Source organism: Hippoglossus hippoglossus, chromosome 5 (genome assembly GCF_009819705.1).
Source record: "Hippoglossus hippoglossus isolate fHipHip1 chromosome 5, fHipHip1.pri, whole genome shotgun sequence".
NCBI lineage: Eukaryota > Metazoa > Chordata > Actinopteri > Pleuronectiformes > Pleuronectidae > Hippoglossus > Hippoglossus hippoglossus.
In genome coordinates this window covers 1,117,835-1,142,834 of record NC_047155.1, presented here as the reverse complement: position 1 = coordinate 1,142,834, position 25,000 = coordinate 1,117,835, and the positions used below count along the sequence as shown (strand labels likewise).

The following is a 25,000-nucleotide window of genomic DNA, read 5'->3' as shown; positions in this document are numbered from 1 at the left end:
TTAGCAGTTAGCAGTTGTGTAGCGGGACCAGTTTGTGACGCGGTGTCCTCCTCACGCCCTCTTTGAAAATGGTGAGAAACTAACTCAGATTCACTATTGTCATATCAACACGTTCTCGTTTCAGTAACAGCTGTTTTACGACGGGGACTTTTAGAAGATGCTAGCCGGAGCTAGCTGGACCGTGTTAGCCGGGCGTTGTCATGGTTAATAACAGCGGTGTGCTGATGTGTGTGTGTGTCTGTTCAGCTCTGACAGCCGCTGCACTCGTGTTGTATTGTGTGTGTTGGATTATATTGTGACGTGTTGTGTTCTATTGTGTATGCTGTGTTGTATTGTATTGTGTTGTATTGTGATTTGTTGTATTGTGGTGTGTCGTGTTGTCTTGTGTATGTTGTGTTGTATTGTGATTTGTTGTATTGTGGTGTGTCGTGTTGTCTTGTGTATGTTGTGTTGTATTGTGATTTGTTATATTGTGGTGTGTCGTGTTGTCTTGTGTATGTTGTATTGTATTGTGTCGTGTCGTGTTGTGTCGTATTGTATTGTGATTTGTTGTATTGTGGTGTGTCGTGTTGTCTTGTGTATGTTGTGTTGTATTGTGGTGGGTTGTATTGTGTGTGTTGTGTTGCGGACACACACTGGGTCTCAGCAGCAGAATGAACTGACGCTAACTGTGTCTCTGTCTCAGGCTGAAGTTGAAGAGACTCTGAAGAGGATCCAGGGTCAGAAAGGAGTTCAGGGAATCATCATCGTCAACTCGGAGGGTAAAGCTCAGACACACCACACAGTCATGTACACGTTTACACATTGATCCGCTCATTCTCCACCTGTTTGCATCAACACTCCTCAGAGGTCGACGGGGACAAGGCTCATCAATCAACAGCAACGTGACTGGAAATGAGACAGATTTAGCTCAACAGGCCAATTTTCATCTGTGGCAACTTAAACTTAAAATACAAAGACTTGTTATAGTCAACACATACAAGCAGTACATACAGACAGGTACAATGCATGACAATGAGGAACAACACAACATATGAGACAAAGCATGTAAAAAACCACAAAGGCAGTAGTCTAATGTGCTCATTAAATATATTCACAAAGCTCTTCACCTAAATGATTTTGATTTAAATGTAAAAGGACCCGAACAAACTGTTGATTCATCTATCAACAAGATGTAACATTAAAAAACACTCTGGTTACATGGAAATCCTTTAAATGAATGATTCCTCTGTGTCACGTCAGGAATCCCTGTCAAGACGACGCTGGACAACTCCAGCACGGTGCAGTACGCCGGACTCATCCACCAGCTGGTGATGAAGGCCAGGAGCACCGTCAGAGACATCGACCCCCAGAACGACCTCACGTTCCTGCGGATCCGCTCAAAGAAGAACGAGATCATGATCGCTCCAGGTATCCATCCATCCATCCATCCATCCATCCATCCACTCACTCATGTATTCGTGCTGTGCGAGTCTCATGTACAGTTGGTTCGGAAGATTATCAAAATTTCAGTGCTGACCAATGAGGAACTGGTACCAATTTAGGGCCGGTTCTCTATGACCATCCCTAGTGTTGTCACGTGTTTAAAACGTTTTCGGTGCTATGTGTTCTGATCTGTGATCTTATTTATTCTGCCTCCTTTCACAGATAAGGATTATTTCTTGATCGTCATCCAGAATCCCTCAGACTGAACCAGAGGAGCCGCTGCCCGACTCATTTCTCTCCGTCTGTCGTTCATATCAAACAGACAAACTTTATTTTGTCTCATTAAATGAAACAGAACCTGTTTATTAGAAGTTTTTATTATTCACTTGCGGAAACAAAGAAACTTAAAGACGAGAGATGAGGGAGGATTAAAACTGAGTCTCCTTTACGACAGGATCATTTCCCCATGTTTTAGCATCCCACTACAATGTCCTCTCTATGCATCATGCTTGTTATGACAATGTGTTCATCATGTATGTATTTTAGCACATGGGAAAAATACACGTCTGCTAAAATACCTCAACTGCACGTTAATAAAGAAGAGAGAGAGAGACCACAGCAACTCTTTAGAGTTAAACATCTTTTGTTTCAGTTAAACCTTCATGAAAATCTCTGGATGTAATTTATTGTTGTGTTGTTTAAAGATGCTGAAGGGCAGAATGTCAGCGGTGAGACAAACTCGACTGCTCTCGTCTTGTCCACTTCCTGTTGGTTATTTCTTACAAATTAAAAAATGGAGAAAATGATCTAGTGTCTTGTTTTCTGTGGTGCTCTTCAGAATCCTGTTCATTGTCATGTAGACGGACAGAGAGGAAGTTACAGTACAAGAGAAATAAGTGAAAATATAAACAGTCGAGCAGTTTGTCATTTTGTTTGGTTTTCTCTATATTTTGGTCGATCGATGTCTTTGTCGGTCCATTTTTGGTCTTTTTTTTAATTGTGTGCTTCTTTTTGGTCATTGTGTGTCTGTTTTTGGTAAATTTGGCCTCTTTTTTGGTTGTGTCTATGGGTGTGGAGTGTCTGTTTTGGCAATATGTGTCTTTATTTGGTTGGTTTGTGTCATTATTTTGTCCGTTAACTGTCTGTATTTGATCATTATGTGTCTTTTCTTGTGCATTGCGTGTCTGTTGTGTCTGTAGGTGAGCGTAAACTGTTATTAAGAGTTTATAAGAGTGTAAACTGTTATTAAGAGTTTATAAGAGTGTAAACTGTTATTAACCGTTTATAAGAGTGTAAACTGTTATTAACCGTTTATAAGAGTGTAAACTGTTATTAAGAGTTTATCAGAGTGTAAACTGTTATTAACCGTTTATAAGAGTGTAAACTGTTATTAACCGTTTATAAGAGTGTAAACTGTTATTAAGAGTTTATAAGAGTGTAAACTGTTATTAAGAGTTTATAAGAGTGTAAACTGTTGTTAAGAGTTTATAAGAGTGTAAACTGTTGTTAAGAGTTTATAAGAGTGTAAACTGTTATTAACCGTTTATAAGAGTGTAAACTGTTATTAAGAGTTTATAAGAGTGTAAACTGTTATTAAGAGTTTATCAGAGTGTAAACTGTTATTAAGAGTTTATAAGAGTGTAAACTGTTATTAAGAGTTTATAACTGCAGAACTGCGAAATCAGTGAAACCTGGTGAACGTCCCCTTTAACTGCAGCGCATGACGTCACCGCTGGGTGGGCTCGCTTTGTTGGTCGGGAGCAGATTTCTCTTCAGACTCATCGGGGAATCGAACACTGTTCAGCGAGTTCATCAGCGGCTGCTCCGGAACATTCACCGACCCACACCCGTGTCACCACCCGCCAGAGATGCCGTCCGACAGACCCTTCAAACAGAGGAGGACCTTCGGTAAGAAGTCACCGGGGCCGCGCTGTGTGTTTATCCGCCCGGAAGCGGCCGCTGAGCGGGGAGCCGAGCAGCTAGTCGGCCTGTTAGCCACCTAGCGTAGCTCCATGTTGTTTACATGTTGTTTACATGTTGTTTACATGTTGTTTACATGTCAGTTAGCAGACGGTGGCTGGTTGTTGGTCTGTCAGCGACCGGGACCGAGTTTAATGGATCAGATCCTCACTCACCAGCTGAATCAGCGTCTGGATGAGACATTTAAAGAAGGATCATGTATTCGGACAGAAAGTGACGCAGCTCTGGAGCAATAACTGACATTAATAACATTAATAACATTAATAACATTAAATCAACTAGTTTAATGTCCTCCGCGTCATGTTCAGTGTTTTTAACCAGTAGATTCTTCCATCTGACACGTTAGCATCAGCAGGCTGGATGCTAGCTCAGTTAGCCTGGCCTGCTTTGACACAACAAACTCAGGAGCCGGATTGGCCACGAAGCCAGTTCACAGTTCGAGTTCCCTCAGAAAAACAACATGTGCTGACACATTATCCCACAGCACGTGGTCAGTGATGTCTGTGGTGTCTGTGGTAATTTGACACCAAACCACGGCCCCTTATTCTGGTCAGAGGGAGGAGCCCAGACTGCTCATTGCATAATGGGACTATACAGAGACATATGGGACTATACAGAGACATATGAGACTATACAGAGACATATGGGACTATACAGAGACATATGGGACCATACAGAGACATATGGGACTATACAGAGACATATGGGACCATACAGAGACATATGGGACCATACAGAGACATATGGGACCATACAGAGACATATGAGACTATACAGAGACATATGGGACCATACAGAGACACATGAGACCATGCAGAGACACATGGGACCATACAGAGACACATGGGACCATACAGAGACACATGGGACCATACAGAGACACATGGGACCATACAGAGACATATGGGACCATACAGAGACATATGGGACTATACAGAGACATATGGGACCATACAGAGACATATGAGACTATACAGAGACATATGAGACCATACAGAGACACATGGGACTATACAGAGACATATGAGACCATGCAGAGACACATGGGACTATACGGAGACACATGGAACTATACAGAGACATATGAGACCATACGGAGACACATGGGACTATACGGAGACATATGAGACCATACAGAGACATATGGGACTATACGGAGACATGATACCATACAGAGACATATGGGACTATACGGAGACATGATACCATACAGAGACATATGGGACTATACGGAGACATGATACCATACAGAGACACATGATACCATACAGAGACACATGAGACCATACGGAGACACATGGGACCATACAGAGACACATGGGACCATACGGAGACACATGGGACCATACGGAGACACATGGGACCATACGGAGACATATGAGACTATACAGAGACACATGGGACTATACAGAGACATACGGGACTATACAGAGACATACGAGACCATGCAGAGACACATGAGACCATGCAGGGACACATGGGACTATACAGAGACACATGAGACCATGCAGGGACACATGGGACTATACAGAGACACATGAGACCATGCAGGGACACATGGGACTATACAGAGACACATGGGACCATGCAGAGACATATGAGACCATACAGAGACACATGAGACCATACAGGGACACATGGGACTATACAGAGACACATGGGACCATACAGAGACACATGAGACCATACAGAGACACATGGGACCATGCAGAGACACATGAGACCATACAGAGACACATGGGACCATGCAGAGACACATGAGACCATACAGAGACACATGGGACCATGCAGAGACACATGAGACCATACAGAGACACATGGGACAGACACAAGACTATACAGAGACACATGAGACCATACAGAGACACATGGGACAGACACAAGACTATACAGAGACACATGAGATCATGCAGAGACACTTGAGACCATGCAGGGACACATGGGACTATACAGAGACACATGAGACCATACAGAGACACATGGGACTATACAGAGACACATGGGACCATGCAGAGACACATGAGACCATACAGAGACACATGAGACCATGCAGGGACACATGGGACTATACAGAGACACATGAGACCATACAGAGACACATGGGACTATACAGAGACACATGGGACCATGCAGAGACACATGAGACCATACAGAGACACATGAGACCATGCAGAGACACATGAGACCATACAGAGACACATGAGACCATGCAGAGACACATGGGACAGACACATGGGACCTGTAGACTATCTGGTTAGAACCTTGGTATAAAGTGAGTTGTGATCAGCTGTGAGTCACCAGCCTTGCTCACACATGACATGTTATGAAACTATAACCGACCTTGACTTTCTAACTAGTGGTGGTGTCCTCGTTAGTCACGCAGGTACAGAGGTAGTATTTATTCAACTAGGAGCTGCCGTCTAAGACACTCAGTATTTATTAGTTTTTTCTGGATTAAGAAGAATCTAAATCCTTCTACTTTAATAATAATAATAAAGTTGATTTATTTATTATGTATACTAATATATAACCTGTATTTAAGACTTTGTATGTTAGTGTTTTATTTTTTCTCTTAGATTTGGGTGTTTCAAATAAGCCGTTACTGGTTTTACCACATCCCACACATTTTTATATTTTTATATTTATGTGGTGTGAATTTAACTAAACTAGTTCCGTGGGGCCTCACGTACACTGGACATGCATGTGTACACAAATAAGTGAATGATTAATATCTCGTCTCCTACTCATGTCAACAGCTGCACCGTTGTTAAAATACAGAATCTAACTTAACTACACCTGGAGCAGAATTTATATGAAACCAAATATCAAACCAAAACCCAGTAGTGTGGTCGTATCCTAATATTCTAGTAATAATTAAGTACAATTCCCACTGTGAGGAAAGAACACATCCTCAGACCTCCACAAAGAAACCATTCACACTGCGTCTCTGAGCTCGGAGCCCCGTCCCGGTTTCAAACACAGCTGTCTCTGTAGCCGGGCAGCAGGCAGCTTACAAAGGGAAGCGTGTGCTGCAGAGTTAAGTGGTAAAAACATCGCACCGAGCTCAAGCAGGTGCAGAAAACCCAGGATTACTGCAGCTGGAATTAAAGGAGACATTCACAAGTACACAAATTATATGCAAAGATGTGAAATACGTAAATTCAGACCACAAAGATCAAGATGTTCTCGTGAAGAGAATGAAAGGACACGAACAGAGAAGGGTCAGGAACACAAATTGGAAAGTCTCATCAAGATGCATGTTAATCTGCGTGTTTATCGTACGTATTAGTGATTGATCACTGCATTCACACACATCATCAGAAGAGGATGGAGGCAGTGGGTCAGAGAAGGATAAACAGCTCAGTGAGACGTGGACATTACACACAAGACATTTCTTTGAGCTGCAGGATCAGCCGTCATTAAAGAGTTGAGCGGTGTCTCCTCACAGAAACGTTATGTTTATGTGAAGTGTTTCTCTGAGTTCGTGCTTCATTCGGATCTCAAGTCAAACGCAGACTGTTAGTAGATAGTAGCTGGTTATTTAAAAATGTGCTCTTCTGATTTGTTGTCCCCAGCTGACCGGTGCAAAGAGGTGCAGCAGATCCGTGAGCAGCACCCCAACAAGATCCCTGTAAGCTGCTGAGCACACACACAAACACAGCAGCACACGCCTGAGCTCAGATCAGCTTTGCTTCGCGTAAAGACTGGAAACACAGAGTTTTGTGTTAAATGTGTTTGTTGAGTTAAGACTCAACTTTTCACTAAGGAGCAAAAGGACAAGTGAGCAGTTTCACGAAGGGCTAAGCCACAGACTGTAGATCAAGATGAACAACATGACAGCTGCCTAATGGGACCCCGCCTCCTCCATGTTAGCAGATGGGACATGGACCAAACAAAAGAATTGAATAAATGTTTGTCGCACCCTGTGAAGCCCGATGAGACAGATTGTGATGTGTGGATATTTGATTGATTACTTATTTGACGATATAAATACTGAGCTGAGATATTTTACCTTCATCTGTGGACAGTGGGAGAAGGTGGAGATGCGTCGTCCATCTTGATTTACGGTCTATGGGCTGAGATGTGTTCACTTGTTTTTCCCTTCGAAAATTGTGTTTGTTCTACACACAACTGCACGTAGACGCCACTGAGTCACTGTTGTGCCGCCGCCGCAGGTCATCATCGAGAGGTACAAGGGAGAGAAGCAGTTACCTGTCCTGGACAAGACCAAGTTCCTGGTGCCCGACCACGTCAACATGAGCGAGCTGGTCAAGATCATCAGGTAAACACACACACACACACACACACACACACACACACACACACACACACACACACACACACACACACACACACACACACAGTAGGTTAAAGTCACTGAGGTATATGTTTGGTATGTGGTTTATATTTGGAGCTGCCTGTTTGAATGCATGTGTGTGTGTGTGTGTGTGTGTGTGTGTGTGTGTGTGTGTGTGTGTGTGTGTGTGTGTGTGTGTGTCTTGCTGAGGCTGCAGCTGACGAGCACAGGGCTGACAGATTGAGACGTGCCGTACGTTCACTCACAGAACAAAGCAGTAAATAAAGGTTTTCCGTGGCCTGCAGCAGAATCACTGATACACGTGTCGGCTGGACGGAGCCATTGATCCTCATCAGACTCGAATGCTGACGAGGCAGAAATGTAAAGGCACTTGTCTTGGTGATGAGAATTGATCCTGTCAAAATGAATCCAGGGATGAGCCGGTCGGCAGGTTTCAGATCCCTCCTCAGATCTAAACAATGTTTGGAGCAGACGAGCAGCGACTACACGAGGCTGGAGGTGTAAAGTGAGGAGGGAGGAGACTGAGGAGGTGAAACATGGAGCGACAGCAGAGAACTGACACATCTCTTTTACATTGTTCTAAAAAAACCTAACTTTAAACTGAGTTACAGGCTCGAGCTTCTCTCAGACCTGCACTGAACTCCTGTTAGTCTCCTGAAATGATCTGGAGGGGCACACACGTCTCGTACGGGAAAGAGAAAATGTCCAGGCACAGTTGTGGGGACATTTAACAGAGTTCATGTGTGTGGAGAATCAAACACTCACCTGCTGTGGATGAGAAACGTGGCTTTAGTTTCTTTCTTCGTCCATAGAAACTTCTCAAACTCGTCCTGTAACAGAATCCACTTCTCCAGCTTCAGTTTGGTCCAGAAACCTTTTCCACACGTTGTCTCTCGGCTCACGTGTGTTGATTTGGACACTTTACTGCACCTGTCTGCTGCTCCTCCATTGGTCAGATTCTCCCTGTCTCAGCTCCCTCATTGGCCTTTGTTGTTTGGATCTGATTGGCTCCCAGACGTGTCCCCAACATCTGATGTCTCAGTGAAAACACACCAGGGCTGCGTTTCTATTTGAACGTTGGTGCGTCGAACACTGTCGTGATGTTCAAGCGTCGCATTCCCGTCGGTAAATCCCAGAGGTGGACGACATTAGTTTAAATACACGTAATTTTTCTGAAAGTCGCGTTTATTTATTTTGCACATTTCAAAACAGAAGTTGATCCAAATCCTCATGAATAAAAAAAGTGATGTGAGGAAAATCTAAATCAAGAGAAGAGAACGGACAAAAAGCAGTAACAGACAGAAGATAAATAACATGATGAGACTCATGATGAATGAATGAAGTAAAAGCTCTAACTAGAAAAATGATTTCCACTGTAACTTTCCTGTCTGTTATGTCATCCTCACCCCCGTCTCCCCCCCCCCCCCCCCCCCCCGTCTCCCCCTCCAGGCGTCGTCTGCAACTGAATCCGACGCAGGCCTTCTTCCTGCTGGTCAACCAGCACAGCATGGTGTCCGTGTCCACGCCCATCTCCGAGATCTACGAGCAGGAGCGGGACGAGGACGGCTTCCTCTACATGGTGTACGCCTCGCAGGAGACCTTCGGCTGCTAGGGAGGGAGAGACGGGCGGAGGGAGGGTGAGGCGTAGGGGAGGGAGAGCGGGAGGTTTTCGGGGGGTAGAGGGAGGGTAGATGATGGGGGCGGAAGCAAGAGAGGAACTAGAACCAACCACAAGCTCCACGCTCCTCTCTGCTGTGTCACATCCCAGGCCCACGTAGCTTCACCCAGTCAGTCAGTAACCCTCCCCCTCTCTATCGAGCACCTTTATCGTTTGGTCAGTAAACGCATCACGACTTATAAAAGCCAGAGGTCGTCGCCAGAGTCATAAATCAGTCTTTAATTTTCTCTCTGAGGTCTCTTATTTTGAAAGGGTGGGACAACCAAAGTTCCACTAAAGCTCTATTGATTGATTGATTGATTCTTAAAGTTATTCATGTGGAGTCTAAAAGTCTGAGACTCTGAGGTGGTGTCGGACGAACACAACTCGTCATCGCTCAGGATCAGATCTGACGCTCGGCCGAGTGAAGTCACTAATGTTCAGAAGGTCGATTTAAATATATCGTGACTGTTTCACGTTTCTCACTTCTTTAACTCACACCTTAGATTTTTTTAATTAGTGTCTTTAGTTTGAAATATTAGCTGTAGTTTAGTTTGTGTTTCATAACGATGTCCGAGTTTGTTTGAATCGTACATTTACCGTCAGCCTGAAGATCGACTCGCCGACTCGCTCCTGGCTACCGAGTAGCTGACAATCGGGCTGAAACGTAACTTTAATCCTGGCGACGTCGTTCATATCGACAGTAATTTTACATGTGCAATATTTGTCCCATAACGCCCCCTGTGGGTTTGAACAACACATGACAGCAGCGCCCCACTTCACTGTAAAGCTTTTCGCTCCGCAAGCACAAATACACCAGAGGACAGAGATAGATTTAAAGAGCGACGCTCACTCGTCACGGCTGTCTCACGTGTCCTGTGTCCCTTATGTCCTCAGAAGCTAACACTACACATCTGCAAGACGCAGTACACACGTGGACAGTAGGGGCAGTGTAGAGGCAGCATGTGACCTGTGCAGTTCGTAGTGTGCGTTTAGTTCTGGACGAGCAGAAACTGAGACGTTTGGAAAAGATGACGTAGACACTCACAACCTCTTACCTTCCAGAAGAAAAGTAGAACACAACATGGAGAATCACTGACAAGTGTTTCAAATGAAAGCTTGAGGGACGCGCTTCTCTCATCCAACAGTCGTTAAGTTAAACACTCGCCTTCCACGCTTGGTTTTATTCGAGTAGTAGAAATATCGAGTGAAAATACACAAGTGAGAGATTTGTGATCCGGCCTGGGACGGACTGGGACGTGACGTTTTCGTTCTGACGCTGTGTTTCTGCTTCAGCATCAATAAAATGATGCCGTGTTGTATAATGAGAAAAGCTGCGGCGGCCTGAGCCGAACGCCGGAACGTAACCAGACCCCGGTGAAGCTGAGGTGAACCGAGGCGCTGGTTCAATATCATTTCTCCACTGCGGGGGGGGGGGGGGGGGGGGTGGCTCCTCTGGGCCTCGTGTTACGGAGCTTGTAAGATTGCTGCGTGTGTCATGGTAGCATAGAGTTGAGCATTAGACATAATACAATGTATTTAATGTAGGAAACGAATGAGCTTCTTTTGCACATAAATTAATACGAATATAAGAGTTGGCGTAGAGTTTTTCTGTTTTTCAGATTTACTGTATAAGAATGATTCTTCTTTTTGTATCTTCTCTGTATCTGTTCGTCTGTCGCCTTCGTTCATTTAGACAAAAACAGGTTATGACGCACTACAAACACTGCATGTTCAGTTTTTATAATGTATATTGATTTTATGCTATAAATATAAATGTACTGTTTTATTTAGGACTCCTTTTTCGATGTTTCCCAAACCAAAAACTGAAAATAAATGTGTATGTTTAAAACAAACAAAAAAACTGTGTGCGTATAAACGATCATATAATCAATATATTAGTGTTTCCTTTAGGCTTTCTGACATGGAGGGTGTATATAGACTCATTGCTACAACCTTATTCAAAGCATTTGCCAGTAAACAATAATAAAAAAGTTGCCTTTAAAGTGTTTTCCTCGTGTTTTGTGCAGATGAACCTGTGTTGAACTTTCCTCTGAGCATCAGCAGGAGTCATGAGGTTATTAATATGTCATGTTCAGTGTGTGATGTCTGTCTTTCAGTGATTGGCTGTAATAAAACTACACCAGACCAACAAGAAGCTCCCAGTCGGAAAGACAATATATATCTAAAACACAGTAAAGATTTCCATTTCCAGGACAATTGAGATTATTAATATTTTGCCATTTAATGAATTTTCAGGTTGTTTCCATGACTGGAACAGTTCTGAGTTTCCAGGTTGACTCTTAACGGTGCTTAAGGTTGAAAGCAAGGAAATTGATATTTAAAAATCTAAAATCTTTATCTGAAAACAAACCAGATAAAAGATTTAAAACAGTCACGTGAACAGCAGAGTTAAATATCATCAGTTAACTCAAAGTAAACTTCTGTTCTCATTATCTACTTGCAGTTGCTCAACCGAGATGCTAATAGTTTACAAGCAGGTCATCCCCCCCCCCCAGTAATTGTTTTAGTCCATAAACTATTAGTATTGAAAAAAACTTCCTATTGTCCAATTTTACATCTTCAAATAAGTTGTTTAGAAAAATTTGAAAGTCAAATGTTTCAGTTTTAACTTAATTCTGAATTCCCTGCATCCCCCGAAGAAAAACCAACAGATTAAAAGAAGGTGATTTTATTTTATTTGACAAAGACAGATGAGACATTTTGTGAGGAAGCTTATTATTCACTCGGTTAATAACGTCTTTAATTCACGTCTTTAGTTTATATTCTTACAGTTTCATCGAGAGAAGCGACAGGAAACGTTGATGACAGTTTTAAGGAGCGCGTGTCGCTTGTGTGTGGAGGGCGAGGAAACGAAACACAAAAGCAACAACAGTGACAACAGGCACGAGCCAGCAGGGGGCGCCCTCGCTGCACCAACTGAAGCAGTTGTGATTCTGTGGAGGAAACGGACTCTGCTCCCGACACATTTCACCACAGACAATTTATTAGATTTTATTTGATCACTTCTGGAGTCATTTCAACCTGGTTAAAAATATTCACGTCGTAGACACAGAGGCTGAGATCTGATTCCTCAACGTGTGGAAAGGTTTCCTCACGGCCGCCTCTGAGGAAAACGACCTCCGCTGACGAGCGAGTGCGGCCGACTTCCCTTTAAACTTATTTTACTCGGGTGATTTCGTTGCAGAAAGATGATTTTTTTTTTTTTTAAACGACGACGGTCTCAGTGAAGATTGAAAATGATGTCATACAGCTGCAGGGGACGCTGGGACGTCTGAACGAGTCCAGCAGGCGGACGCGTCGGACGCGAGACCAGGCCGATCGCAGCACAGCTCCTCCACGGCAGGAAACGGCGACAGATGGCTTAGGCCATGCTGATGGGAGAGAGAACAGGAGGTTTGTTTAACGTCTCTTTGTTCCCGTAACAAAAATACAACAACGCTGCTTCTTCTGTGGAAACATGAAGCTGCAGGTTTCATCACAGCTTCAGACCTGCAGCTTCATCAGAGCTGCTTTCAGACGTCAGGACAGTTCCTCCAATTTAAACTCGTGAGAAACACATGCCTGAGTCAGTATCTCTGTGTGTGTGTGTGTGTGTGTGTGTGTGTGTGTGTGTGTGTGTGTGTGTCATGACTGAGTCCGTCTGTGTCAACAATAAAAAAAGTGGGTCAGATCTGAGCTGTTTTAAATAAATGCACAGACTTTATTTCATTAACATGTGATGAAACATGTGACTTGTTAAGTTTGATGTTGACAAGGACAGAAATAAAAACCTCTGAATGTTTTGGAAGTGAATATAAAGTAAAACTGAGCGTGGAGGCGTGACTCACCTGTCGATGAGCGAGTCCCTCATGCTGGTGGCGATGGCGGAGGGTTGTGCCGAGTCGCTGAGTCGGAACACGCTCTCGATGACGGACAGCTCTGTGCTGGTGGTGTCCAGGCCGCAGAACGCGCACCAGTCGTTGACCACCATCCCCGCGGCGATCACCTCGCTGCCCCGGTTCACCGTGCCGGCCTGAACAGGAAATCAGCTTTACTCACGCATAAAGAATTTTGATGGTTTGTTTTAACCACGGGGGGCAGCGTCGCTCTCAAACAGGAAGTGTGTGTATGTGGTCGCTGTGAACTTGAAGCTAGCCAGTTAGCGGTTAGCTGTTGGGGTTGGCAGATACTCACCACCAGGGGAACTTGGAGCAGAGATGACAGCTCGTCCTGATCTTCTATCGTCGTCTTGGGGTGGACCAGGCCTCCCTGGTTACTGAACGCACAGTAGGAGCCGACCAGGACCTGCTCTGCTACCGTCTGACGGAAAACCTCCACCTTCAGGGTGTCGGCGAGGATCTCCTCCGTCTCCTGAGCGGGAGAAGGAGACGCAACCAAGGTGATTAGTGGACAAACAGACATTCACAACTTTATCTTATTTACTTAGTTTATCCTCACGGCTCTTCGGAAAACCCCATGAAATAAAGAATAGAAAGACGAAAGAATAAAAAGGCTGCGGTGCGTGTTTCAGTCTCACCCTGTCGAGGTCGGGGTGGACCAGCGCTACGTAGTCGTTGCAGGCGATGACGTTACCGAGGGCGGACAGCCGCTCCTCGACTCTCTGGATCTTCACGGCTTCCGGCAAACTGTTTCTGATGTGCTGCAGCTCCTGGTCCGTCGTGTTGCTCGGCACCAAAAGACCGTGACGGTTCCCTGATCACCGGACAAACCAAAACAGAGACGACAAAAAGTGAACAACGAACAAGTGTTTCGCAATGTGGACGATGTTGTAAAAGAAAACAAGAGTAAAGACAGGTAGACGAAAGAGGAAACAAACGTGTGTGTGTGTGTGTGTGTGTCTGCAGAGCATTACTCACCCACACACATTCTCCCGATGATGCGACAACCTGCGATGGAGGCGTGAACCACCGGGATGGTTTCTGACAGCTCTCCTTCAAACACACTGCGGACACACAAACCACGTCACCGTCAAACTGTCGTCTCTTCACCGAGCCGCAAGTCAACGCACCACGCGGCCGAGCCGTCGCCACGACGACTCCTCACCAACTGTTGTTGTTCCTGGTGAATCATGTGACTGAGGCCGACTCACCTGAGTTAACCCAGTGATGACGTCAGAGGCTCAGGGTTGCCAGGTCTGATATTTCACCATGGAATTGAGCTACTTTTGAATTATCCGTCCACAGGTGGAGTTGACCTGTTTTACTGACTTCTTCAAGATAAACAGCTGAGCTGGAACTTTTATTTCAGTACATTTGAGATATTTACACATAAAACACAAACTACACTGTTGTTATTCTCCGTTTCCAGCCTGGATGTGAAGAAGTCCCTGTTTCTATGATTTATGTATTTACTGTCGTCTTGTGAAATCACAACCAATCACAGGTTTTGTGTTGTGGCTCATCAGTGTAGATATTGTGAATAATCTATATATTAAAAGGTAAAGTGCTCAGAGTAAATACACAGACTACTAACACATTTATTATGAGTTTATGATTAAGTAATGCATTATTAACTGTATTGTATAAACTATGTGGAATCATACATTTGAGGACCCGGGTTGTTTGGAGCAGTGGTTCTCAGATGGTTCCACAGCAAACTGCCAGGTGGGGGGGGGCGTCCCAGGTTTCCCATTAAGATCATCATATAGTCTGTGTTGTCATGGTGATCATAACCTTAATGCAGGTTTGATATATTCCTCAGACATTTCTCTTGTGTTCTTGTATCACATAATTAATAAGTGTATAAAACCAGACTGTCAAAGTATTTCACATACATGAGGGGGTTCCTGGAATATGTTCCATCTAGTGGGGGGGGGGGGGGGGGGGGGGGGGGTCCACAGCTCAGCACCTCTGGTCTAGAGTGTTATATTATATTATATAATATATATTATCTAATATATATTATGTATATATATTATGAGACATTTACCAACAGTGATGCTGTAGAACTTTAAAAGTGATTGCAGCTAAAAGTGTATTGGACTGTTTTGGTTTTGAAACGCAGACCTGGCAACCCTGAGTTCCTGCACTGATTGATTGATTGATTGATTGATTGACTGACTGATCAGATGATCTGAAGCAGCAGACCCTCTCACCTGTAGAAGTTCTCGGAGCCTCCTATCGCCACCAGGCAGTAGGTGTTGGTGAGTTTGGCGAAGCAGCCGATCTCATTGTTCTTCTCGAACGAAGCTCTGACGGCCATGACGAACACGAGGCTTCACTGTGACGCTGGAAACACAAAGATCACGACGCTTAAAACAACTGAAGATGAAAGTGTTTGAAAACCAGCGTGAGACACGAGCTGCGGCTCCTCGCGCAGGACCCACGGGGACACGGGGACACGGGGACACGAGGAGCGAGCCGCGTCCCGTCCCAGCGACGCCTCACCGGGAGAAGTCCGAAGTGGAACGGGTCCGAAGGCTCCGGAGCTTCGGGGGAAACACGAGAACTCACCGGAGAAAGTTTCGCGGCCTCAAGAGCGTGGTTTTCCCTGCTACCGCACGTGTGCACTTCCGCTTCCGGCTGACGTAAGGAAGTGCGTCAGAAAACAGCGACAATTTAACGACAAAACTTTACGGTGAGATTTTACTGAAGCTTAAAATGAATTACAAACATTCCCATTAAACTCCACATCTGTTTTCATCTATATATAATATATCTTTAATTTAAATAAAGTAGTACTTAATGTATTTAAAGTTAAAATATCCTATAGATTAAATATTCTTATCACATTCAAATATCTCTTTAAAACTCAGATTATGTTTTAATCTATAAAATGTTAATATCTAATATATATGTTTTTTGCGTGTAAAAAAATGTCTCATTCAAACTCCCCATCTGTTTTTATAACAATTAGAGTTTGAATTTTTTATAGATTAAAACAGTTTTAAAATATAAAATATATGAATTATATAAAATACAATACTAAATAAATTAAAATATCTCATTAGAACTCGGCTTATTTTTTAATCTTTAACTATAAAAAAACGAATATAACAGTGAAACACTGACCTGTAATTGTTCTTACACACGTTTATATGTTATTGTCTTAGACTCTATATAATATTAATGTATTATAATACATTATGTATCATTTTATTTATTATTTAAAAAAAATAGAGAAACATTTCATCATCACTAAATTCAGTGAAATCTTCTCCAGTGAAAAAAAAACTTTATTAGAAAACCATGATCACACTGATCCTCGCTGTCGTTCAACAACTTTATTAAAACATCTGCACGTCTGTCACAAGCAACTAAATAAAATAATACTTTATTAATTAAAGTGGGAAAAGGTAGCAACTACAACTGTCATGGTTAAATAACGTGATAATAGAATCATAAACAGTTCAACTCGATCTTTTCCCCACATTCCATTTCTGGAACAAGGTTCTATGGACTGATGAGCCAAAAACATGAGATTAGTTTTAAATGAAGACGGTTGGAGGAATAAGATCGAGTGATATTCTAGTTTTTATTTCAAAGTGCTGAATCAAAATAACACTTTTCATAATAACGTTTTCTGACAAGTGAAGAAAATAAGAGAAACAATAAAAACAAGAAGTTAAAATACAAGAAGAGAATCCCAATAACAATAAGACACTCAAATAAAAATATGAACAACTCAGCTGATGATCTGATGATATCCCTGCTGTGCTCAGTGTGTGTGTGTGTGCGTGTGTGTGCGTGTGTGTGTGTGTGTGTGTGTGTGTGTGTGTGTGTGTGTGTGTGTGTGTGTGTGTGTGTGTGTGTGTGTGACTGTGTGTGTGTGTGTGTGTGTGAATGTGTGTTTGTGCTCAGTGTGTGTGTGAATCTCCTCCTCATAATAAACCTGCATAGCAACAGGAGCTGTCTCCTTCCTCCTCCTCCTCTGTCCTCGTGCAGCTCTGCTCTCTCAGCCAATCACGTCGCCCGCTCGGCGTGACGTCTTGTTTGTTGTCGCCCCATTAGCTCGCCACCTGTGTGACGTCACTGCCGCAGGGGGGGGGGGCAGAGGAGGAGACAAAGAGTGGGCGTAGTGCTTAAAGCCAGATGTATCACTCTGACTTATATTTCTCTGCCTCGCATTCAGTGTCCATGTTTCATCAATAATAATAATAATAATCATGATATCAATACTATTAATAATTAATTTATTGATATTACCGAACTACACATCCCATAATACACTGCGAGTGATCTTTTGTTAACGACTTCCATCTGCCTCTTAAATTGAACCTTGTCCTTAATAGCGTTTTGCAACCATTTTGGTTTGTGTCGTGTGTGTTTGTATATAGTGTATATCAATGCTGTATTGTGTTATTGCTGCTGCTACTCCTCAGTGGTGATGGAACCTCACAGAACATTGAACTGCAGCAGGTTCATAATTCTCCCTGGAAACATCTCGTGTGTCGTTTTCTCTGTTTGCATGGGCTTTCTGCAGCGTCATCAAATTGAAGCAGTTGTTTTCTTAACTTGAACATGTTTTTTCTATTTGCACGTGATTTCTTAAACAGCGAGCTCCACCAATCAGGGACGCCGCTCCTACACCCGAGGATTGTGGGTAGTGCAGGAGTTTTCCTTGAAATGAGTAAACAAAACTTTTTCTTTGAAGGCAGGTGATGTCAGACTTCTACCTCGGATGGTTAAAAAGTTATGGCTGGTATTTCAAATCTATTCAGGGAATGAATGGGACTTCTACTCCCGGCTGTGTTGAACTCTACGTACATCGGTGTGTCTGGTAAAAGACTCAGAGTGAGACATCCTGTGGCTGGTGGACGATCTGTGGACGGGTCCTCTCTCCCTCACATTCTGCCTGGAAACAAAACAGCTGAGAGGAGATCAGGTGAGAGACAGAGTGTGCGTGTGTGCGTGTGAGAGAGAGAGAGTGTGTGCGTGTGTGCGTGAGAGAGAGAGTGTGTGCGTGTGCGCGTGTGAGAGAGAGAGAGACAGAGAGTGTGTGTGCATGTGAGAGAGAGAGTGTGTGAGTGTGTGTCTCTGTTCCTGTGAGAAAGTGTTTGTGTGCGTGTGTGTGGGCGGAGCTCTCACTGCTGTAAACATGTCACACACTCTGAAAACCTTTAGGTCTACACACACACACACACACACACACACACACACACTTACACACATTTACACACATGTTGCATGTTGTGTTTGTGCAGTTTGACCTGAAAACACCTGGAAACATCTGGAAACATCTGGAGCGTTTCAACCAGAGGGTCTGAGGTTTAGAGAAAAAGGTGATATCACATTAAATTAATCAATATTAATACAACAATACAGTCATAATATTACTTTCTTCTCATCCTACTCTATTATGATGTATGAGTATTAGAAACGTTTTAGGGGGGGGGGGGCTGAGGTAATAGGATAATAAAGTCATTACCAAATTTTAGTCACAATATTGGAAGAATAAAGTCATATTACGAAACGTTTTATTACGAGAGCAAAGAAATATTATTACAAGCAGTTTTTATATTGCAAGAAAATGTGTTGCTAGAATAAAGTAATATTTATGTTACAAGAATGAATTTGTTACATTGTACATTTTTTTAATGGATTATTTTCTCGATTAGTGAATTATTTATTTTGTCTGCGTCATGTCAAACTAATACTGATAAAAACAACATGAATACGTTCACGTTATAATTTACCAAACCTTAAAATGCCTGGTTCTGTTTCCTCTCAGATTTAAGAAGCTGAATCCAGCACACGTGGTCATTTCTGTGATAATCGGTCATTAGCTGATCAAGTGAGCGGCTGTGGCAGACGCCTGGTTCACCGCTCAACACGGAGGATTAAAGCTTCAGTCAGTCACTGGGCTGGAATGAATCTGCTGGTGTGAGCTGGTTTACCTGAAGGATCTCCCAGTGGGTGAACTCCATTCATGTCACAGACTTTCATTTACTGGAGGAGAAGGAAACAAAACACAACGTTTAATAGAAAATTCTCCTTCCATGAATTCATGTAGCCCGTCGTGAGCAGGGTTGCCCCAGGAATCAAACTACCAACCCTTAAAGTGTCAGGTCACGACAGAGAACAAACAGAGCTGATTTCAGACCTGCGCTGAAGTCCGGACATTTCCTTAAATCGTCCCAGAGGTTCTGTCCGAGAGAACAGTCACTGTCTGAGTCAGCTGCTCTGGACATTTTCTGGAACTTTCTTGAAAACTATTTTTCAGACTTCATGTCTGCGTGGTTTTTGTTTGTAATATGTTACTTCACCACTAGATGTCACTAATTATCTTGCATGACAGCTTTAGGTTTCGTAGACAAGTGGACTTTTACGTTCACATGTTCGATACCTGAACATGTGAATGACTCCTTCACGCTGAACCTTTCATGACAATGATTATAACGGAGACGCAGGTTTTGGCCCCGCCTCTTTTCTGAATGTCCCCCACACACTGACGATCAACCTCCCAGATGAGAAACACAAAGTCCAGAAAATGTCCAGGCACAATATTCTGGACATCGTCCGGAGGTCCTGTGTGAAAACAGCGATGGTTGAGCTGACGCCTGCAGCTGTGGGTCGCGTGAGGCTGTGGAGTCGGGTTGGGAGAGAAAACAGATTCACTTGGTTTCCAGGCGAAAAGAGCGAGAGCGGTGACGGAGATAAGGAGGCGCTGGAGTCACAACAGAACAGGAGCTGACAGAAGCAGCTATATTTAGCTCGGCTCTCTCTCCGACAGCTGTGGAGAGGAAGTGAGGCGACTGGATTCTGATGGAGAGGCTCTGAAGTTCATGAATGAAGGATGTGGAGATCGACAACAATAAAATACACGTTATATAGAAAAACAATAAAAGATGGCAGATTTATTTAAAGTGCTCATAAAGCGTTTTTAGTCTTTGTCATTTTGCCGCTGCTCTGTTCATCACTTTAATAACACGAGATCGTCACCTTCAGATGACATCATCTCATTTAGACTTCAGTGTTTGAACTTTATCATCAAAATACTTCGTCAACATCTCGTCCGAGGAGGAAGAGATTTGGACGTTGTTAGTAAATTCCTGGAACCTGAGCTGCTTCATCGCCGCCGTGGCCATGTTTTTATGTCCGTGCGGCAGACGCTCCCTCTCTGATGTTATATTTCAGAGCGAAGCGGAGGTGAATCCCATAATCAACTTTTATGTGAAAGTTATCACAAGTTATTCCCTCGCAGACAAACTGAGGCTTCAGCCGCCACACGTTTCACAGGCAGCTGATTTCTCATTTTAAAGACGCTCCTGGATTTACTGCAGCTCGCCGACACTTTGCCTCCATTCGTCACCGAGCTGAGTAAAATCTGCTTCTCGTGAAAATACTCAGCAGCTTTTTGTTTCTGTGGAGAAACATCGAGCTTCATCGAGGAAATGAGTGTAGAAGTGAAGCCAATATGGCAGGGCCTGAAACCTGTATTCTGTGGAATGACCAGCAGAGGGCGACTCCACTTGATGCAACATTTTACTTTCTATAGAAGTCTACGAGAAAAAAAGAAATATTTGGGAGACTTTACGAGGCGTCTTACGAGAATAAAAATAAAGTGACGATATGAGGAAAAGAAGTTGCAATCTCAAGAGGAAAATAAGTCATAATGTTACGAGAATAAGATCGTAATTTGGCAAGAATAAGTCAAAGTATTACAAGATGAAAGCTGCTATATTATTAGGGGGAAAAAAGGCGTGATTTTACAAGAATAAAGATTAGATTTGTGAAACCTGCCGATGTCCGACATGGTTTTATCTGGGAACTGAACACATCACCACAACAACAGGATTCACTACATGAGAAGAACCAGTTTGAAACTTCATGTTTAAAGTGTTTCTACAGAATGTGTGATGGAGATGAAGGAGCAGAGGAACTGAGGACTTCCTGATGGTAGAAGAGGTGAGGAGACATGTTGTTTATCAAGAAGTCTGGTTGTTATCATAGTCCTCGATCAGCTGACGCCATCAGGATCAGGATTTCCATATCAAGAATATACTTTATAATAAATTCAAGACACAGTCGATGATAAATAATCAATAGATGAATCCGCAGTTAGAATAAGTGGTTAGCCGCAGCCCTGTTGTGCCGCCGGGCGTCTTTCACCTTGGTCTTTCAATTTGTCTCGTGAACGACGACGTCTGACAACCGTCCCCATCATGTGCAATTTCCCAGCATGCATTACCGCCGGCCCTGAAAGCTTTCACGGCTCGCACAGCGATCGTGTGAAGTGTGAAGCAGAGCGAGATGATCCCATCAGCGGCGTCCGCTAAACTGATTGTGCTGCGTTTGATTGGATTGGCGTCCTGGACGGATCACTCTGGACAGGATTAGAGATGTCCGAGCTGATAACAGGGGAGGCTGTGATCTCCCCCCTCCTCCTCCTCCTCCTCCTCCTCCTCCTCTCTATCTCCATCTCTCTTCCACTCCATCAAGATCTGTCTCTGCTCCCTCGCTCCCTTCTCCATCTCATTTCAGCTCCTGAAAGCTTCCGGTGTCTTTTTGAGATACAAGTCAATGAGACTGCACCGATTATTTGTCCTTTGACTTTTCCCCGTGTGGAGCTTTAAGGCTTATAGTCGCCGTAGTGATGCCGGCGTCATGGCGTCTTGTTGTGGCACTTGGTCGTGAACCTCAGAATTGCTGCCGCTCATCCCAACGTGGACCCAAAGTGAAACCCTCTGGATCAATAAAGTATTTCTGATTCTGAGATAGTTACAACAGCACAACGTCAAGAGCGAGACAAGCTGGTGACGTAAGCAGGAAAATCCTCCGTAGACCAAACGGCCTCCGAGGTCGACGCAGCCCGAGAATCAGGCAGATACGTGGCCCACCGACACGGAGAGGGAGAGTTCTGTAAACGCTGCTGGTTGTAGTTTGAAACCCGTTGGTTTGGGCTGTGCTTTGTGTCACGGTTCATAAACTAAACTACTGGACACTGTGTCTGTACCTGTGTGTTCAGCACCAGCTGTGACTTCCTGCGATGGGCGGAGAGCAGAGCTGCGAGGAGAAGACCGAGGAGAGAGAAGACGAGGATGAAAAACATCACGAGTCCGACGACGCCTCTGAAGGTTTGTCCTCACATCAGAGAGTAACTAAGTACTTTTACTCAGTTCTCAGTTACTCACCAGCACATTTCAGAGGGAATTAGTTTTTATTCCACTTCTACGTTTCACATCAAGACTTAACATAAAAAATATACAGAACGATAGGACAGTAAAAATATAATAAATGAAGCTGCTTTCAGAAATGCACTGAAATCCTGACATGTTCCTCACATGTTCCTCACATGTTCTCCAGGTTCTCTATGTGAGAACAAATGTCTGAGTCAGTGTCTCTGGACATAGCAGGACAATGCAGGAAACTTCCCAGTGAGCGAGTGGACGTGTTGATGAGGTTTCTAACATAAAATAAATATAATTTATAATAAATATCTCAGGATGAAGAAGAGGAGCTGTACACGTAGAAGACGAAGACGTCCACCCCTCACAGGAATGGACCCGACATTTTCCTGCTGTTGTGAACGAGTCGGACCCAAACACGTTGAGTAGTAGAACGAGTACGATCGTGAGAAACGACGGAGGATCTCAGAAACATCTCCGAAATGAAAACACATTTATGTAGCACAGCTTTGTTTCTGGTTTTTTAACTTCTCACCATTGACTTGGTTATTTCTTATATTTTCACTCTCAGTTCTCACATTAAAACTCCAAAACAACATTTCATTCATTCATCCGATTCCAATGGAAAGTTTCAACATAAAATCACAAGACAATTTAATTAAAGGTCAATAATTAAAGTGAAGCTTTAACACTCACTGATGTTTTGTACTATTTGAAGTAGATATCTAATAGAAACCTCATCAATCAGACTCATTATAAACCGATGAAATATCCCACATCTCATCTTCACGTTGAATTAAACTCAGATCATAACCTCTGCGTTCCACAGATTAAAATGTTTCTTACACTTTGTCCTCGCTGGACGGCTTGTTGGAAAAGGGGGCGTGTTCCTACTGCAGTCCACTTTAGATGATGTGGAGCTCTGTGATTGGCTTATAGGCTGTAAGCTGGACCTTTACTTGTAATGGAGTATTTCTACATTACTGGTACTTTTACTTCAGTAAAGATCTGAGTAATCTGTGTACTTCTCCCACTGCAGCTCATATTCACTGATGTCAGACTATTGAACTGTCGCTGTATTTCAATAACGCTGCTTTCTTCCACAGGAGAGCTGCCCCAGTGCAGGATGGGAAACAGGAAGGTGGACGACATGTGTTTCATGATCTCCTGCACTAACTGGTACTGAACTGGTTCTGGTGCAGCAGCTCGACCACTGAAGAACGAGTCCCTTGTACAAGCTGTGTTATGTGATTCTTTAAATAAAGTCCTGCAGCGTTGATGACGAGTTGGAAGAACAGACGATGGCTCCAGGTCCAAACACCTCCGGGGAAACAGATGAATCCACTTTTCTATTGTTTCTTTCCCTGAAACAAAGGTGTAACAGATGTGAGCGCTGCCGTATGAACTGTGTTTCTTCAGTAAAACTACTGGAACCAAAGAAGAGTGTATTAAATCACATATTCTATAAACTCACAGGAACAGCTCTGTAAAGATAGAACCATGTCCGTGTGTTTGTGTTTTCAGTTCCAGATTCACCCACATTTCTTTTTACCTGCATCTTTATGTCAAAAACAGGATTTTGAAAAGTGAAGGCAACCTGATGATAATTTCCTTGTGGATCTTAAATGAAACTACACAAAGCCCTTTTGTTATTTACTTAAAATACTGATTCAATGAACACTGATGATGCTCAGGACAAATCATTTCAGACACCCATGTGCACGTGTGTCCACCCGTGTGCACGTGCGTCCTTGTGTAGGTGCAGGTCCATCAGGCCGTCGCTCTGCAGTGACACCGGTTGTCAAACAGAACAATTCATCAAACAGACATAAAGAACAAATCATGTATTTAGCCTCAGTTTGAAAACATCAAAGCTTCCTGTGAAAGTGACATTAAACTGCGATGAAATGAAACTGCAGCTGCAGGCGTGAGTCCGGCCTCGTCACTGGACAGGTGGTTTCACACGATGCATGTTTATCCCTAAAGGGACATTTCAGCAAAACACCAGCCGGCAGACGTGTCCTGCACATGTGGTGGATTGATCCTGAACAGAATCTCACCGACGCCCCGAAGCTGTTCGTTCATCTGGAATCAGGTCGATGGAGAAACTATGAAATGCACATGTTAACAGCAGAGTGATGTTCATCATAAAAACGATGAGCAGATGTTTGAGTCTGATCAGAGACCGTTTAGTTTTTGTGCTTCATCACACGATGAGAACAACGAGCAATGAAAAGGAACAGAAATGTCAAAAATACATTAAATATAAAAAGTTAACAGCATTTTTCAGAAAACAGCAAAAATAAATAAACAAATTAATTAATGTATGAGACAAAATAAACTGAATTCAAACAGATGAGATCTGGATAATATCCCTGAGCTCAATGAAACCCAGTCACAGTCCATGAAGGTTTGACTTTTATTGACGTTTCATTGTTAACAGAACGTTGTGTTATTGGTATATAATTGGCATGGGACAGTCAAACTGAACCGAACATTAAAAAAACATTTCTGTTAACGTTTACATGAA

General features: G+C 43.3%; 3 protein-coding genes and 2 long non-coding RNA genes across 7 annotated transcripts in view; 4 read left to right on the top strand and 1 right to left on the bottom strand.

Annotated features, from left to right (window-relative positions):
• The window catches only part of dynlrb1 (dynein, light chain, roadblock-type 1), a 2,324-nt gene extending 93 nt beyond the window's left edge, over positions 1-2,231 (top strand). Inside the window, exons 1-4 of the mRNA XM_034586730.1 lie at positions 1-71; positions 686-761; positions 1,243-1,410; positions 1,648-2,231. The exon at positions 1-71 is cut by the window's left edge and continues 93 nt beyond it. Coding sequence (XP_034442621.1) covers positions 69-71; positions 686-761; positions 1,243-1,410; positions 1,648-1,691 — 291 coding nt within the window. The 5' untranslated portion in view covers positions 1-68 and the 3' untranslated portion in view covers positions 1,692-2,231. The remainder of the gene's footprint in view (positions 72-685; positions 762-1,242; positions 1,411-1,647) is intronic.
• The window catches only part of eif6 (eukaryotic translation initiation factor 6), a 21,374-nt gene extending 5,412 nt beyond the window's left edge, over positions 1-15,962 (bottom strand). Inside the window, exons 1-7 of one of the 2 annotated variants that reach the window (XM_034586723.1) lie at positions 15,857-15,962; positions 15,499-15,631; positions 14,261-14,346; positions 13,921-14,096; positions 13,578-13,754; positions 13,232-13,416; positions 12,057-12,775 (exon numbers count right to left, since the gene is read on the bottom strand). In XM_034586723.1, coding sequence (XP_034442614.1) covers positions 12,766-12,775; positions 13,232-13,416; positions 13,578-13,754; positions 13,921-14,096; positions 14,261-14,346; positions 15,499-15,605 — 741 coding nt within the window. In that variant the 5' untranslated portion in view covers positions 15,606-15,631; positions 15,857-15,962 and the 3' untranslated portion in view covers positions 12,057-12,765. Of the gene's footprint in view, positions 1-12,056; positions 12,776-13,209; positions 13,417-13,577; positions 13,755-13,920; positions 14,097-14,260; positions 14,347-15,498; positions 15,632-15,856 lie in introns of those variants that run through there. The other variant, XM_034586725.1, reaches the window with a different exon arrangement.
• map1lc3a (microtubule-associated protein 1 light chain 3 alpha) lies at positions 3,131-10,141 on the top strand. The gene is made up of 4 exons (XM_034586728.1): positions 3,131-3,333; positions 6,981-7,036; positions 7,581-7,687; positions 9,173-10,141. The coding sequence occupies exons 1-4, from the start codon at positions 3,294-3,296 to the stop codon at positions 9,333-9,335; spliced, it is 366 nt and encodes a 121-aa protein (XP_034442619.1). The 5' UTR covers positions 3,131-3,293; the 3' UTR covers positions 9,336-10,141.
• On the top strand, positions 10,247-11,386 carry LOC117762209. Its single transcript, XR_004613965.1, has 2 exons — positions 10,247-10,332; positions 10,399-11,386. It is a non-coding gene; the product is annotated as an uncharacterized LOC117762209 (long non-coding RNA).
• A 2,089-nt stretch (positions 15,963-18,051) lies between the features above and the next one.
• LOC117762208 lies at positions 18,052-23,746 on the top strand. 2 transcript variants are annotated; one of them, XR_004613964.1, is made up of 3 exons: positions 18,052-18,227; positions 22,311-22,419; positions 23,577-23,746. It is a non-coding gene; the product is annotated as an uncharacterized LOC117762208 (long non-coding RNA). The 2 variants fall into 2 exon arrangements; XR_004613963.1 differs by lacking the exon at positions 18,052-18,227 and adding an exon at positions 18,550-18,624.
• Positions 23,747-25,000: the final 1,254 nt, after the last annotated feature.

Bases quoted from the DNA above. Each gene is read 5' to 3' on its own strand.
- map1lc3a (XM_034586728.1), top strand. From the start codon at position 3,294: ATGCCGTCCGACAGACCCTTCAAACAGAGGAGGACCTTCG. The intron at 7,037-7,580 runs GTAAGCTGCTGA...CCGCCGCCGCAG, and splicing joins AGCACCCCAACAAGATCCCT to GTCATCATCGAGAGGTACAA. The intron at 7,688-9,172 runs GTAAACACACAC...CTCCCCCTCCAG, and splicing joins GAGCTGGTCAAGATCATCAG to GCGTCGTCTGCAACTGAATC.